The sequence below is a fragment of the Opisthorchis viverrini genome (genome assembly GCF_000715545.1).
Source record: "Opisthorchis viverrini unplaced genomic scaffold opera_v5_432, whole genome shotgun sequence".
NCBI classification, from domain to species: Eukaryota; Metazoa; Platyhelminthes; class Trematoda; order Opisthorchiida; family Opisthorchiidae; genus Opisthorchis; species Opisthorchis viverrini.
The window spans coordinates 184356-201909 of NW_008752095.1; the positions used below are offsets into that span (position 1 = coordinate 184356).

The 17554-nt window shown below is 47.5% G+C and overlaps 1 protein-coding gene across 1 annotated transcript in view; it reads left to right on the plus strand.

Annotated features, from left to right (window-relative positions):
• Positions 1 to 17554, plus strand: part of T265_11005 (hypothetical protein) — a gene marked incomplete at both ends in the record, with an annotated part of 45376 nt that overhangs the window by 11273 nt on the left and 16549 nt on the right. Inside the window, 12 exons of the mRNA XM_009177542.1 lie at positions 32 to 154; positions 195 to 355; positions 2482 to 2606; positions 3937 to 4064; positions 4113 to 4259; positions 4295 to 4625; positions 4872 to 5289; positions 6750 to 6972; positions 8994 to 9270; positions 11368 to 11578; positions 11990 to 12060; positions 16778 to 16882. Of these exons, the coding sequence (XP_009175806.1) occupies positions 32 to 154; positions 195 to 355; positions 2482 to 2606; positions 3937 to 4064; positions 4113 to 4259; positions 4295 to 4625; positions 4872 to 5289; positions 6750 to 6972; positions 8994 to 9270; positions 11368 to 11578; positions 11990 to 12060; positions 16778 to 16882 (2320 nt within the window). The remainder of the gene's footprint in view (positions 1 to 31; positions 155 to 194; positions 356 to 2481; positions 2607 to 3936; positions 4065 to 4112; positions 4260 to 4294; positions 4626 to 4871; positions 5290 to 6749; positions 6973 to 8993; positions 9271 to 11367; positions 11579 to 11989; positions 12061 to 16777; positions 16883 to 17554) is intronic.

Sequence of the window (17554 nt, forward strand, 5' to 3'; positions counted from 1 at the left end):
TTGGGTGCTGTCGGTGCTACTCGCCTTCCAGGATGGGGACCGCGTGATCCTCACTGTGCCTGGTTGGAGACACTACAAGATATGGCTGCCAACCGATGTCAATGGTGTTCTTGTTATCAGTTCCTATCCAGATTGCCTGAGTGAGTGTCAGGAGGTATAGTCACCTCGGAATGATTGTGTTAAGCTAGCACTAGGTCCCTCCCCCGTCCACCTTTATTCTTTTCTTTACAATAAGGCTTTCATGTAAATCATGGCTGTACGGCAGTGAAGCATCGGTTTTGACACTGATGTCCATGATGATGAAAGTACCCGAACTAGCAATATTCCAACACTACCAACTAAATTGTGCAAGGAAGTAATGTCGGCATTATTGTGTTCGCCAGGTCGGTTGAAAGTATTACACTTATAGTTGAGTAACTCAACCTTCCAGCGCTGTATTTTGCCGTTTTCAATTCTTGCTTTTCTGTCGACTGTCGTATTGAAGGGCCCTCCGAGTACTTTGTACGGCCGCCTCCTGATGGATTCGATGATAGAATACGTCTTCTTGATGGAAGAATGACCCTTCTCACTCGAATTGAGTGTCCTCGACAACAAGATTACTGGTAGATGATTTTGGCTGACGGATGCGCCACTGGATGTGGTGAATTCATGTTAGAATTTGACGCAGACACGCGTCCAGGGAAGTAGAATATGCTGCCTTTGTAAGAGACGGACACTGCCACAGCTTCTGGCAATCGACACAGTCAATAGCAGACCTGGGATTGTGAAAGGCGATCACTGTAGGTCGCCAGGTGGAGTGGCCTAGTTCCAGTGCTTGTAAAGTGAAGATTCTATAAATGCGGCCTCGGCTTTGGAGGATCCCAGCTTGTTTCTCACGAATCCGACCCTCCTGATGATGAATCAACCTGCGTTGGATAATACCAGAGATCTTGGAAACTATGACCACCAAGCTGATGCCTCTGGCTTTTGGGCGATGTTCTTGTATCCCTTCTGAATGTATGAATCAACGTCCAGGTACTGCATTCCCTCGGACTTCTCTTGTCACTCCAGACATTTTGATATAGGGTTGGCCACGAAGGACTCACCACTTTATTTGACGAGTTTAGGATGAAAACCGCCCAGTTGCTTGCTTCCACCGAATTAATGGTATCCTCCCCTAAACTTCCGTCTTCGATGGCGGACTGGTATCGAACTTCCACTCGGGTCCATTTGTCCTTCCAGGGGTTGAGTCGATACGGACTAGCTGAACCGTTCTTCACAGTGTTCTGCCCATCGTTCAAGGTAACATCTCTGTGAGTTAATCGAGGTTTCATCCTTTTTTGGGAGTAATTACACTAACACCCGCCCTCTTCGGACCAACTGATCGAAACAGCTGCAACGGGAAGCGACTGTTCCCCTTTGCAACAGCCTTCTGCATTTCCAGGGCTTTTCCAATACACCGGCGCTATCTCCCAATTCCAGACTCCTTTTCCCCTTTGCAACAGCCTTCTGCATTTCCAGGGCTTTTCCAATACACCGGCGCTATCTCCCAATTCTCAGACTCCTTATTTTTCGGAGTCTGTTTGTTGCTCTTGTATTTTTAGACTTCCATTAGAGCTACTGATCGTGACCAGATCCAATGTTCGTTGGGTATGCGAGCGACCTCGGGCAGAGGGGCGATTTGGTACGCGCGGCCGCACAATACCCATAGCCGGAGTCCAGCAAAAGGCAAACCTCTATCGAAGCTCTCTACAGGTCACATGTTCCAACTTAGTCTACTGCCGGTTTGTACTTGGTGGCCTCCAAGTCACACGGTGTGACTGCTTACGCTGAGAGTTTGTGCTGGCTAGAAGCAAGTGATGCTCAGCACATCATTGAAGAATTTTCTTCCCATTTTCTGTGTGGTGTGCATCAACCCCAAATCGGCCGCTCGGTCGGCCAGCCCGAGCATTCACTTGCTCCGGCCACCTGCCAGATTCATGACATTTGTACTTCTTGCTGACCGGAGTCACCGTGAAAAATCACAATAGAAGCTGACTTTCTGGGCCTCACAGCTGCTGTGTATCGAAGAAAGCAAACACCGTTCACCACATCTTGCTTGAGTCAATCAACCTGGAGCCCGATTCAGTCAAGCGCGCTGAACTCGGGGTGAAGCACAACTCGCCATTGCATCAGGACCACCAGACACCCGAACAGTGGACTTTGAAAACTCGGGCGGTTTGAGTTGTACGACTGAACTGGGGTCTTTTATACGTGTCTCTGAGATACAACATAGATCGCACGAAATGTCTGAACAAGAGCTACCTTTTTCCCAATCAGTGTACGACCAGTACGCGGTTATTACAGCTGATAATGATGATGATGATGATGATGATGGTAGGGGTTTCCGGAAAATTTTGGTAACAATCGGTAGATTTACTGCTGGGCAACGTCTATTTCGATTTACATTACTGGGAAGAAGCAGTGATCAGCAGTTAAGTGAGTAAGAAAGACTTGTGTTAGGGAGCTATGGGGGATTCAGTGGCTGAGGTGCGGATGGTTCAATCGCGAATTCACTGACCGGAAGTCCCGTGGTTCGAATCCGACCTCTGCATCTCGACTTCTATCTAGACTTGGGCTATCCGGCGGTATCCCAACCCTGTTGCTTTCTTCGGGTGATATGGCACCTAGATACCGAAACGACTGTCTTTGTCCTTACCTTTCAGTGGCTTAATACCCGAATGGTGCTCCGTGATTACCCAAACCGACGAAGGGAGTTTGGTTGTGGTACCTCGCCTCAAGCATGTGACTCACAAAGTGGGAGAAAGTATGGTTTTGTTCGGATGCCCTTCCTCTGGTCCTCGACTTAAAATTCTGAAGCACGAAGCAACGGTTTTTATGGTGTCCTGATGGACCCTCCCGGATGCCGTGGACTGGATGCAAGGGGTTAACGTGGCCGTAGGAGGGACGCAGAGAGTAAGACATAACTGTGTGACAGCTGGCACCTTCTGAACAGCACCAAACTCTGGTTTTAAGAGATTTTGAACGTGTTGTTTAATGCACTGGTGGTCACGTCCAACCCTTGGGTGATCGGTGTGTGCCGTTTGTGGGGCCGACTTTTTCTAACCCGTCCTTGGGGGATGAATGAGATGGCCCAAGTGGTTAGAGGGCGAATTTACTGACCGGAAAGTTCGTGGTTCGAACCCAACCCTCCTGACTTCCCCTGTCTAGCCTTGGGCAACCTGGCAGTATCCCAGCCCTCGTGCAACCTTCGGGTGGCATGGCAGTTCGGCACCGAAAGGGTGCTACAGCAGTACGATTTTTTCTCTCTCCAAGGATGTCGGTGAACTCCTCAGCCAGTGCCTGTCTAGCCCACTTGGATCTATCTAGGAGAAAGAGACCGTCCCAGACAACTCGGGTGAATTGATAATGGTGTCAATTCTCACTTCGCAGTGAATGTAGGAACCGCAGAGGTGTTAGTTTGACTCATGTTGTGACAAGGCTTCTGGCGTCGCTAATTCTTCGTCGTCTTTTGGTGGCACGTGAACCGTTGACTCGTGAGAATCAAGTGGGATTTCGACCGGGAAGTGGCTGCGTTGACCACATCTTCACATGCCATCCTTTTGTGCAGCGTAATTCTAACGTGCACTACTGAGTGGGCCAAATACTATCGGCTCAGGTTACAAAGACTGTTCGTCTAGTGACATCGGTCAATCACAGGAACAAACGATGGCGAATGCTGACCCTAGCCTCTATGCCCTTGATTGCTTTATTGACCTTGGGTTGTATTTCAGCCTGTTCAACCAAACTGGTCTTTTTACTTTCGTCCGGAAGCCGTCTGAATAGAAGGCGTCCAGTTGCTATCATTTGCAGCGGCACCCTGCTACCTGTCGCCGTCAGAGCTGTTCGATCGCGTCTATGAGTTTCTCTACCATTGTCAAGCTGAATGATATTGATGACTATATAGCTCCTGCAAAGGTAACCCTAATTCACAAGCTTCACTCACTCGACAGAGTTGTATCAAACCGGTGAAGGTCGACACACAAGGTGGCCGTACTAAATCAATACGGATTGAACAGGATGGTACCTACACCGCTGTTACAGAGGTGTAAGTCTCTCGGGATGTACACTTTTATACTAATGATTGATTTAAGACTGGGGAAAGTTACACTCTAAAGAAGGCCTCCATATCGCTGAATGATTGTCTGGCGTGTAGCGGATGTATTACCACCGCAGAAAGCGTGCTAATTTCGGAGCATAGCGCGCCGACGTTTTTGAACGTTTTACGTCAAAGAGACCAAGTACGTTTCGAGTTTAACATGTTATCATGTTTCAGGCCTCCAGTTCTAAGCGCACAATAGTCGTTTCCATATCACCGCAGTCCATTGTCAGCTTGGCCTCGTATTTGAATAAGAACGATGCTGTACGTTATAAAGAGTGGAAAGCGAAATTTTCAACTGACCTCGAAGGCCTGCCAGAAGCGGAATGCACGGAGCGCTTTTTGGTGCAGCAGTTCCGTGCGATGGGTGTCGGCCTCGTACTGAATACCACGTGGTTCCGAGACATCGCTTTATCCGAGTCTGCTGCAGAATTCATCCGGCGTTTCACGGCAGCCAACTCTGACCCGACTGGTGCACATCTACCGGTGTTCTGCGGTGCTTGTCCAGGTGGGTTAGAATCAGAGGTGTATCGATCCGTTTTTTTCGTGAGTCCGTCAGCCTGGTCAGTTGATTACGTTGTACTGGTCGCATTATCCAGCTCCTATCGAGTTACAAAACGGTTATTTATGGCGCACAAACGGCGCGTACATTATTATTTATTTACCAGTATTGACCCTTCACTATTTGTATCAGTGTCCAGAAGTTTGTGTTAGAACTGCACTCATCTGGTTCGGTCTTTTGTTCTATCTGTAGGCTGGATTTGTTACGCGGAGAAAACCCACACTGGTGTGGAAACATCAAAGGAAACCACAAAGTTCGTGAACCAATCCTTCTCTATTCTCCCGCACTTGTCCGTCGTGCGTTCTCCACAGCAAATAGCGGGAAGTTTACTAAAACGTCTGTCTGAATCTCAGCAATCCTCGCTGTACCATGTCACCATAATGCCATGTTTTGACAAGAAGCTAGAAGCGTCGCGGACTGAGTTCGCTTCGCCGGCGCATTCGGCACGGCAAGATGATCCCGAAATGGTTCCGGATGTGGATTTGGTTCTGGCCACCAACGAATTACTGGAAATCCTCGACACAGTCTATGAAGAGATCACTGACCAAGGGCCACTATCGATGAAAGAACCAGTTAATGTTGAATGTGATTTGTGGCAAATATTGAAGGGGTGGGTTTGTGACTATCGTGTCCCATAACTTTACGACAAACTTACCATCGCTTGAAAACTGTTATTCTTCAAGGACTTTGGTCCATTTTTTGCCCATTTCGCTCTCCCCGTTATTCTAGGACCTCGTTTTCGTAGTTTCACTAATTGAGCCTTCGAGTAGGATGGTGCTAGGCACGTGACTCGTCACCAGTAGGAAATACACTTTATGCGGCGAGACGACTCAGTGGTTAGAGCGCGAATTTACTGATGGTTTGAACCCGACCCCTGCCTCTCGAAGTCCCCTGTCTAAGCCTGGGCATCCTGGCAGTACCCTAGCCCTCGTGCTTCCTTCGAGTGGCATGGCAGTTATACACCAAAAGGGTGCTCAGCGGAGCGATTTATCTTTATACACTTGATGCCGTAAAAATGCGCTAATCACTACTAATGTGTTTTCTCATTGTGGAAACCAAAGTAAGATAGTAAGTGTCCGGTTTAGCGAGAAACAGATCAGAGTATCAAGCGCTCTACTGACAGATGAAAGTCGCTTCAGACTCGTCATTATCATGCACGCAGATCGCGCTTCCATAAATCACGAAATTGCACAGCGGGCTTTAAACTTTCTTGGCGCTATGTGACTGGGGATTTCTGACAGACGGACATAGCTGTCACAACATATTCACCCGTTTGGACTAAAGTGGGTGTAGCACGCTCTGGTGGGATGGTAGTGACACGCCCGCCTTACGTGTTTGAGTCTTGGATTTCGAATTGCGGGCTCGAACAAGAGCAATGTCCTAGCCTATCCCTTCCTCTATTCGGTTTGGACTAACCAGGACGATCGCGCCAGCGCAGTTATCTGAACGAAAACGATGTGGACAAAGAAACGCGAATCTTTTGCCCGGGTTACTGAGTTTTTCCGACAGAATGGTACAGATACCAAACTCAATTGTAGCATACATTGGATACTGTGTGTCCTTATTACAACTTTGGAGGGATTGTAATGGGGTTGATAAAGAGTCCTTCTACGATAGTGAGTTGGAGCCTCTTGAACGCCTCCTACTGCTGACCATGATTTCCTTGGTGTCGAAGCAAAACGAATCAAAGAGGTTGAGTCAAACCAGTAAGGAAAGCCAGTCGATAACATAACCTGGTCATCAGCTGCGACTAACTTGTTCGATCACTGGTAGATATCCTATATGTACTGGTTGACTGATTAAAGATGGAACTAATCAAAGACGTATTCAATGGGCACCATGTTTGGAATAAATGAGGGCTGATAAATACAAGCTAGGTAAATGGCAGAGGTCCCTACATCAAATAATCAAGAGATGTCCTTACTGCTCAAACTATGTCATCACCAGAGAGAGCGACTCGAGAAGGTAACAATTGAAAAATCAGTCCACCGTGTGTGGTGTATATTCTTTAATGCATTGATTCGTCCTGACTATGTTACTCTATGGGTTCTTTCTTATGTTGCATGATAGATCTCATATCAGCTCAGTTAATGGAGCGGTGCATAGCCCCATGCCTGAACCAACCCCATTGCGAACGCCAATGTACCGGCATGCAGGCAGTGGTTCCGGTGGATACGCTCTGTTCGTGTTTGCACAGGCTGCTGCGGAACTATTTTCCATTCATTTGCCCCCTGACGATCCAACATCAGACGACCGCGTTCTGACGCGGACCCTTCAGAACCAAGACTTGCAGGTGAGCAGTACGCATCCAGTCGCTATGTGTCGCTGAATAGTACACTTTCCTGACTCAGCTCAAACGAATAGTAGCGCGAACACTTTAACGTTCTCTCCTACTATCAGAGTGTCTAGCGGTGAAATGATCTCTTATTCAGTTGGTAGACTTGCAGTTAGAGGAGGGATTTGGGGAATAGAATGAGGCACATAATAACACACTGGGGTGGTTGATCTACTTAAATTCCACCTTGTCGCTATTCATTTATGGGTGATGTTCCATGACTGACGACCAATAGTGGGATAAGGGACAATGGCATCAGCTGATCGGTTCACATTGAAAAGTGTTCATCTGAACTTGGTTGTCTGAACTCGAACCGCCATGTGCGTCCATATCAATACCGGCGTGAAGCATCGGTGTTGAGCACTGATGTCATGCTGTCATTGATGATGATGATGATGATGATGATGATGATGTGCGTCCATACCAATACCGGTGTAACAGTGTGTGCTACTGTTGAAACATGCGAGTAGTATATGGTCTAGTGTCCAATCTCCGCCTTCACATCTTATGGAGGTTGAAAGTTACTACGGAAGTTATGGAACCGTTTTGCAGTGTTCGGTCATTATTGTTCAATATTCACAGAACGTCCAGGAACGTTCCAGAGGACGCTTAAGAATGTTCAGCCTTCAGAAACTGAGGGTGCTACAGCTGGATGATTATTAGAAACTGCAGACGAGATATTTTGTCGTCAGTAGTTCCATCGAGGAGCGAACACCAAGAGGGAGATAGAGATTGTCCCATGGAAAGAAGGATTCGCTCTTCTGAAGGTGAAGGCTGCTCAGTCAACCTTTTGAGGTCCCTCAACACGACACTGCTCATAATGTCAGCTTGTCACTGCCCGCCTATTGATGTCCGGAATATCTCCCTAAAAGTACGACGTTTCTGCGGTACATTCTGTTAGGGCATGTTGCGAACGACGAAGGTGGTTGAATTTTAACTGTCTCCTATCAACACCATATGGTTTATTCTGTTTTACTAACCACTTTACGGGGAATCCGATTGATTCATCCCCGACCAGCTGTCATCAACGACCAGTCAGTGATCTCCTGTGCTTCCATACCCGGTCGAACCCGACCTCTGCCTCTCGACTTCCCCTGTCTAGGCTTGAGCAACCTGGCAGTATCCAAGCCCTCGTGCAACCTTCGGGTGGCATGGCAGTTAGGCACCGAATGGGTGCTACAGCTGAACGTGTGACCTAAGGCGTCCTTGGTTTCACCTCCGTGGATACCGCGAGACTCTTCTGAACTGTTTCTCCTACATCTGCCCGCTGAGTCCTATGAAAGACGAAACGCTTGGTGCCTGTAGTTGATATTATCAAATCCAACTCCTATGGATTTGGTGGTTTTGTCGCATCGCCCACAAGGATCGCGAGAAGTTGAGAATAGCCACCCTTCTGCTTTCAAGTGGTCAAATTTTCAGATTAATTCATGGTGTGGAATGAAAGTGTTTCTGCGCTTGGAGGTTTCCACCGCGTAGTATTCAATGGAGCCGTCCAACTGTATACAAATTCGCTCCCTAGTCTACGGTCCGTCACAAAGAGATTGAACCTTACCGTGCTGTGGTGGTTTGTGTACCTCGGCAACCCATTGAGATATACTGGAGGGTGTCTGCACGACACTCACAGTCTCTCACACCAGGTTGGTCAGTGGTTAGAGGTCTGACGAACACAATCTCCTGGCCCTCTGTAGAAATGGTAATGCATTTGCATTTCCTGCCAAACACCGCTGCCTTGCGGTTAGGCTTTTGAGCCAAAGGCTTTGGATGAGGACCCTAATCGTCCTCCTGTCTAGGTGCGGGCGCCCTGGCGGAATCCCAGCCCTCATACAACCATGACAATTAACAATATTTACATGCCTAGTCTACAGACAGCTTAAGAATCTCGCCTAGCAGGTTATTTCATTCAAAGACTTTTGTTTTGCTTCGTATGTGTACCTCGCGCTATGTATCTCTGTTCGCTTCGTATTTTTCCACATTCACAGGAGCTACTTCTTTTCGCATCTAGTCAGGATTGTGCCACCGCCAAGCAGATGTTATCCAATCTTCCAAACAGTCGTACGCCTTATCGATCAATCAAATCAGTCAAACCGCCTGCTTGTTTGCTCGCATTTGCTGTGGCGAACGGGTTTCGGAACATTCAAAACTTGGTGCAGTCCTTGAAAAATGTGTACAAAGCGAGGCATTGTATGGAGAACCAACCTACTGCACGTTCCACATGCTATCCGTTCGATTACGTGGAAATCATGGCCTGTCCGGGAGGTTGGTTTTCAGTCTCTCTCCTAACATTTGTTATTGCCGATCCGCATTCTATCGGACCAATCCGTTTTCCTCTTTCAACTTGTCCCGTTCTCATCAGCCATCATTGGTTAAGCATCTGTTTTATTGTCTTATGAACTGTTTGCAATGAACTGCAAACAATGGGAGCAAGGTCAAGTCTAGTGTTGGTCTGCACGCACACACACCGGAGGTGTGTACACCTCCAAACCGTTATCAAAGAATCTGGGTAGAAAGTTACAACACCAACATCATTGACACTGCTTTGCAGTCATACGTCGCAAGGTCTTCAACAAAGCTCACAGAAGGATGTTCACCGCAACATCTACCCTTCTGTGAAGTCATGCGTTCACCTCCCTTCTGGTTGCGCACTTTTGTGTTTAACATATAAAGCATTCAGGCATTCTCTACCTCGGCGGTTACGAAGCAGTCCTTAGATTTATAGCAATCATGGTTAAGAAACTGTTTTCTCGGTTTTTCTGTTCGTGGCTTATTGCCTTCAGTTCCATCCACTGTCATTCTTAATTGGGGATTCACCTGTCTGCAGCAGGAACCGGTGTACTTCATCACATGGTTTGTGGTTGAGAAACTGAACTGCACTATTCGCGACTGTTTAGCAGCTACACACCAGTATTTTGTACTAATACATGCGATGGTATTACCTTGGTGCCTAAAGTCCATTGGGACTCTGGTGCATTTACTGGAGTTTTCGACCGGTTCTCGGCGCTGACTCGAGCCCTCTACGAACTGAAAGATTACTTGACCTGTTCGCCGAGCTTTTCAAATGTTTAGTCGCCATTCATCAGTGCGTCGTTGGATGACTTGTCACTTTAGTGCTTGTGTTTATGCATTTATGCTTCAACGTAATCGGTTAACCTCAAGTTCGGTACTCTCGTTACCTATTAGCCATTTCTAGATCTGTTCTGCGCTGCCCCCCGACTTCCTTGTATTTCGTTGACTCATTGGATGTCGGCATTTTCAGTAGATTCCACTCATTGTTTTGTACCGCACCTACCACGCGTCTTCCATGGCGCGTTGTCCACCGACATTCACACGGAATTTATTAGCCTCTCATTATAAAAATGGCTGCTATTCACCCATGCTTCTCTCTTGTTGTGCACTTCCTCGCCCATTTCACCGGCAGAACAGAAAAATTATCATCGTGCTCAGTTTTCACCTTGCATTTCCCGTGCTATGAAGCGGAACCCCAAGTTCGCTTTTGTGAAGGGCTTATTTTCTGTGGTCGAAGCTGAAAATCAACTGTTTATTTGTCTACTTTGTGCCTGATCGGAATCGGGTTTTGGGGTTGATAAGTAGCCCAGTCACGCCCGCCTTAGCATGACTAATTCGTAGCTACTTTCCATTAGATAGTAGTATTTTTGAGGCCGGTTTCCACATCATAGCGATGGACGCACAGACGGTCACCAGCACGGACATGATCGGTTTCCCGCTGTTTAGGTTATTCGTGACGTGATTTGCCTGCCAGTGTAGCGCCACCAACTGTAGCCAACATGGACTTTCCCGGTTCTGTCTGCACACTTAACTCCCGTACCACAAAATAAACTCACTGTTGCTTGCGGTTCACCGGATCTTCCGATGGGTATGACCTCTTGGTTGTCGTTGCTCCTAGGTTTTGTCAAGACCCACACCATTCTGCCTCAGTTGCGTTCTGTGCGTGGTTTCTTGATTGCCAATTTCCCTTGTTACTTGGTTATCTATCGGACGTTGAACGTGCACCGAACGCGTGGCTGCAGTTGTATGATTTCAGTGTGGTCGGTCAGTATACACATAACTAGTACGAAAGTTATGTGAAGGGCAAAATTCATCTACACCCAATGGTGACAGGAGAGTTGAGGAGAGAGCTCCTCGCCGTTCAGTGAGATTTCAAACAGGCCACACACATTCAGTTTGCAGTCTTCATATTCATTCTACCAAATTGCGTTTCTGTGTATCGGTACGGGCCCAAATGCCTCAGTTTCTGTCAGAACAGATTGGTAGCTGGGTGCTGCTCGCAAGCCTGTTTTACCCTCTCGCACGTATTACTGTCAGTAGTGCCGAACCTCGCTTTCTCACTATTTCCAGGTTGTATAAACGGTGGTGGGCAGCTGAAAGGAACTTTTGAACAAGCATTCACGTTTTACCACGAACTTCCATCGATGCGACCAATGTCGACTTGGATTGCACAGCAGATCGGAGCGTACGTGGACCAGACGGACCCGGAACACCGTTCCTTACACACGCAATATCGAGAAGTCCCTAAAATCGAAATTATCAATCCTTCAGCCTTACAGTGGTGAGCCGTGGGGAAGCGATCAGTTTTTCAGCTGTGAGCAACAAAGGACTCACGTGACCCCTTTGTAAATAGAATTCTGCTTCTGCTTTTATTGATTTCTGAGCAATAAACATTTATGGATGGAACCGCTTCTTGCTTGTTGATAACGGAGTGCGGTATAGCAACATCCTACCATGAGTACCGACACTTAAATCCCGATACTCATACCACTTCATTCGCCCAATAAGATTCAACCAAGACAGAGAACACTCTCCACTAATATTTCTTCATTGACCAAAGGCACTACTTATAAGGATCCTAAAAACTCTGACACTATTTCAATAGGTCGTAAAACGTGGCTTGAAAACGGCAATCAATTCCTGTCCATGGTCTCTCCAGGATGTGAGACGCATCGGCCGTGTGTAATTGCAGGACCGAACACACACGTTTGATTCCGAAAGGTAATCTATTCCCGTCCATGGCCTACAAGTTCTCTCCAGGATGTGAGTTGCATCGGCCGTACGTAATTGGGGGACCAAACACACACGTTTGACTCCGAAGTGATTTCAGGTCTGAGGGCATTTTCAATATGCCTGTTTCATAACCACAATACGCACCGGAATGGATTGACCCCACGTCATGAAATGCAGTACACCTCTTGGTGGGTGCTCGCCAACACGTCTTGTATTCTGAGGGGTAACACTATGAAAAGTGGAACTCAAACATTCCTGAAAATTCAAACTCAATTTTAAATAATTGTGGAAAAATAAGGTTGAGCTGACCTCTGAATAAGTAGCCTCTGGATGCCAGCCAAGCCAAGAAGTTTGTTGCACATCAGCATCGGTACTTGTCAAGGAATTATTAGTCAATGGAATATCATTTTTGTGGGCCATAGTTTTCCCAATGCCTTCTAATACCGTGAGCTCGTGTCTGGATAGCCGATTGATAGCCTGATTGCGCTTAGCCAAACCAGAAGGTCGATGAGCTTGCGAATCAGCTGATCTACGGAACACTGACGCGTACAGGAGTGTCGTGTGAAGCCCAAAACGGACCGTTTATAAAGCTCATGTGGAAAGTTCCTTCGGGCAAAAAGGTGATGCTAAAAATAGAACTCAGCTGTCAAGGGCAAGTGAAGAATAACCAGTCTGTCTTAACGAAGGCAGTTATTCCATTGGTGGTTGTGTAGTCCAGTTACGTTCGGAGCTGGTCCTCCTAATAGATTTTGAAGTTCCAATCTAGGTTACATCCAGTAATTGATATCATGTAATGCTTGAAAGCTCAGAGAATCTGTGTGGGTGCTTCATTCTTGCTGGTATTCATTAAAAATGCGCATCTCCCGATGAGCACTTTAGCCCACGACTTTCCGGTAAGCAGTTGAACCTCGTATCATTCGAAACGAGTAGTTGACCACCAGCCTGGACTGGGGCGAGATGGACAAAGTGGTTAGAGCGCGAATTTACTGACCGGAAGGTCCATAGTTCGAACCCGACCTCTGTATCACGGCTTCCCCTGCCTAGGTTTGGGCAACCTGGCAGTATCCCAGCCCTCGTGCCTCCTTCACATGACATGGCAGGTAGGCACCGAGGCGGTGCTACAGCTGAATGGTTTGAATGAGCCTGGACTGCTGCTGGCTCAATGGCGCTTTAATCACACAGTTCACGTCACACGATCCACTGTTCATTGCTTCATCAGATGGTGACTGTACCAAGCCCAGGTTCGCATGTATATAGGGCTTTCCGTGCACGCCAGCTGAAGCGTGTGAGCTGTTATAGCCCAATACAAACATGCGCAGTTACAGCACAATTGACAAATTCTAATGATATAAATAAACTTGGGCATTGAATTTTGCAACGAGTTCGCCCTAAGTACTTCCATTTTCTTTCTAGGGTGGTGACCAACGCTACCCCTTGCGATGATTATTTTCGTAGATCAACTTGCAGTTTACATTTTGCCCATATATTTCACATCATTTCTAAACTACTGGTGGACTTAGCTCCATTGCAACGGCCTATTATAGCAGTCTTCCGTCCTCAGTTGAATCCAAAACGATTGTGGGACAAAAAATCGTTCAGTTGTAGCACCGTTTCGGTGCCTAACTGCCATACCACCAGAAGCATTAGGGCTGGAATACTGCCAGATTGCCCAAGACTAGACAGGAAAAATTGAGAGACAGAGGCCGGGTTCGGTCAGTAAATTCGCGCTCTTACTGCTGAGCCCTTGTGAGGCAACGACTGTCCCTTACGTCTGTACAATGCAAGGTTAGTGTTTGGGCGAATGTGATTAAGTGACAAATGAGAGCTACTCACGCTGCCGTTCAGCCGCTCCTGGCCCATTACGTGTTCAACCACTGGTCGTGATATTGAGGTTTTGAAACTCCCTACTGGAGTTTGGTGAGATGCGTGCTGTCGAGGGTGGAACAGCTGTACAGTGCTTCACGGCTTTACATGGCCTCACTGACACGAAATATCATTTGAACATTACCAAGTCTCCTCACACTAACACCAAGTATGAGTAGTCTGTGAACGGGGCGGATATAAAGCCTTAACGCCGTGAGTGGATGTTCACTGATTGTGAGAGTAGTGAACATCCATAGTGCGTGCGAATTGTATAGGAGTCGGCTTGTCCCGTAACGTTGTACAATCCGATGCTAAAACATCCTTGAGACCGCCCTCTACCCGTAAGATATGGCGGTAGATTTTTATGGAAAGTGATATTGGGCCGTAACAGCTTCCGGTCGGACAGATCGTGACCATCGTTCAATCAGAGTCTAACAGTCTACGGCTATGGGCCTTTATTTTGAAGGCCAGCAGCCGAATCCTCTCGCAAGTGGAAGCAGTTGCAGTGAACCACGCCATTGACCGCTCAGCACATGTTCCGCCAATGAGACTACGACTAGTAAAGGTAACCTAGATTCCGATTCCCCTTAGTTGATTTTGAAGTAGTCTCCTTTTTGGCGGACAAATTTAGTTTTGCGGGAGACTCAATTAGAACCCAGCTGAATCTTTCGTTTATTAGGTTTTTAAGCAGCTGAATGTGCTGCACCAGGCCGCCTCATGCTTCAGTTGTTTGAGATATCGCGATCCATGGTAAGTTAGTATTACGGTCGAGTTTCGTTCGCTATGTTATATTCACTGTCCTCTGCTTAAACGACCGAAACGTCACCTTCGTATCTTAAAAAATTAGACACCCTGAGGAAAACTGCGTAAAACGCCCGGGATACAGCGCCGCGACAATCACTGGACCTAATCGTGCTACCTGACCGCTGCAATTCAACAAGATACAATGCATCGCCTCGCCCTGGGCAAGCTTGCTTTGGTGTGCTCGTTCGTGTTTGCATCATCCATGCAAATGCAATTCACAGAGCGACCGAAACGGAATCAAGGCAGCGGAGAAACCACAAACTGATTTGATGATTGGTTCAGCGACTTGGACTACACCAGAGTGACTACATTTGCGAGGCCACATCATCCTGACAGTCATCATCATCAGACCGTTCCGAGCTCTGTTGATGAGCGCCAGTATCGAAAATGCTATGGAATCTCACCTCACTGACTAGTTTCGCACGGATTTCACACCACCCGTGTGACTACTTGCTTCCTTTGAGCGACGACTTCTCAGATAGGTGACTCAAGCGATTTGTGGGACAAGTTCGTAGCTGGGCAAACCACACACATAGTGTGAGTAGTTCCATACTTATATTTCACCTTGCGAATACAGAACAGCCACACTGAAAAGTCGAGGCAGTGTACACAGCTGACCGTAACCCCCATGAGAGCTCCATATGGAGTGTTTTCCTGAGGACCGAATTCCCCACGCCTTGTAAATAGTAAAAACCTGAATTCAATCCCGCTAATGTATCAAGTTATGCCGAAAAGTTAGGAAGCACTGTGCGGTTGACAGTCATCATTGACGTCACGAATCGTTTAGGAGATTCGAACCTGATACCTTCTTACAAGTACCGATCGGCTAATCGGCGTGATCCAGTCGAGCGTAGGACATCGCGCCAGTATACTCCCATCATACATCTGGTGTTGATCAGATCATTCAAATTTAGACTAGTCAGATAGTTTTATGGAACGTCCCCTTTTCCGAGAAACGTCACGGTCATCGACAGCATAACATCAGCGCTTCGCTGCTGTATAAGAGCGCAACTCATGGTTGTACGTGGCTTGGGACGCCCAGACCTAGACTGGAATATTAGGGTCCTCAACCAAAGCGTTCAGCTCATAAGCTTGACCATAAGGTAGCGCTGTTTGGCGGCAGACGCATTATCATTTTTCTGAACCAAGTTGCCACACATGTTCCAACCCCCAACCTGGAGTGCCACGAGACTGTGTTGTTCATACCCCTAAGCATTCATCATTAGCATTGTCAGCTGTAATAACTGCGTACTTGTTGTGCAGTATTTGTAGCTGCCGCAGTTTCGTTCACCGATTCGGGTAGGTCGAGTTGATAGGTGAACACTGCAGACAGGAGCTGATAGATTGGTGCGTGAATACAGCACTGTCAGGCAATAGCTTGGATGCACGAGCGCCATTGAGGGCGCGACTGGACCATGTCTGACAATGCCTCCAACCGTTGATCTGGCCCGTCTCGGGGTTCTCATCCATGAAGACGGCAGTGACCAAGGCAGACGAGTTTGCTAGTAATGGGTTTTACACTTCGCTGTCAAGTCATCATTTGACCTACCCTGGCTCGTTTCCAGGGGGAAGAAACCCTTCGAAGAAGTCGGTCGATTGGCCTACGGAGTATGTAGTCAAGCCAGCGCAACCGATGCAGTGTGGTCAGTTCATCCATCGAGGGTGTTATTTCTCCCGAATACCATTTGACGTACTTCAGAATTGCTGATCCGGTGTTCCCACCAGATTCGGGCAATGCTCCGAAGACATCGATGGTCAACTACTGAGATTCTTTTGACGTTCTCGGGGCGTGATAACCAGGTTTCTGATCCGTATAGTAATATGGAGCATACGACAGCATTGCAAAATCGACCCTTGACAGAGAAGCTGATGTCACGCCTACGCCACAGGTGACGCAGATACACAAAAGCTGCTCTGGCCTTCCCAATCCGGATGGAAATATCATCTTTCGCCAGACCACTGGGACTGATACAGCTGCCCAGGTAAACAAATTTGTCTACTACCTCAATCGGTCCATCCACAAACATGAGAGTAGGGTTCGAGCCCACCCAGTCTTGCAGTAGCATTTTACACTTTGCAGGTGTGAAGCGCATGCCAAACCATAAAGCAAAATTATTTAGATCATCTAATATTGTTTGCATTACCACGGGGTCAGATCCAAGAAGAGCTATGTCGTCTGCATACTGTGAGTGGACGCCCTGAGAGCAATTCGACCCCACAAGGCATTAGAGACTGATGGTGAGTCTTCCATGATCGTACTAATGACGAACTTGAAGAGGAAAGTTGAAAGGAAACAGCCCTGTCAGACGCCGCTTGATGAGGTGAACTCAGGAGAGAACTTCCCGTAGACCTTTACACGGCCGCGAGGGTTGGCATACATTGACCAACCATTGGCAACCATCGACCACAACTTGTTATCGCACGGACGCCTTCCAGCATAGCTCAGTGAGTCGCGAAGGCACAACAACCGTCACAACAGGGTAGGATCCAGTCTCTACGTGATGGCCACATGGTGTACGTTGCGCGGATTTGTGAGGTGCACGCCACCCATGACAATAAAATTAGAACGCCGTTGTTGGCAGGATGGTATCGTTTCGCACGGTTCCGAAACCGGTTCCTGACCTCGATCAGTAGGCCCGCTGCGATCTCAAGGCCGAATGGTTCTTTTCACAGGCGCAAGTTCGCCTGGATCGTCAGAACACCAATACACTCGTGTTTGAAGTATCCTTCCCATCTCCATCACCCGGACAGGTCTCAATCACATGTTAGAAGAGGCTACGCAGTTGAACTTGTTTCAACTTTGAGGGTGGCTACAAGATGCAAAAGACAACTCAGCCTCTAGTTTCTGTGTATACTA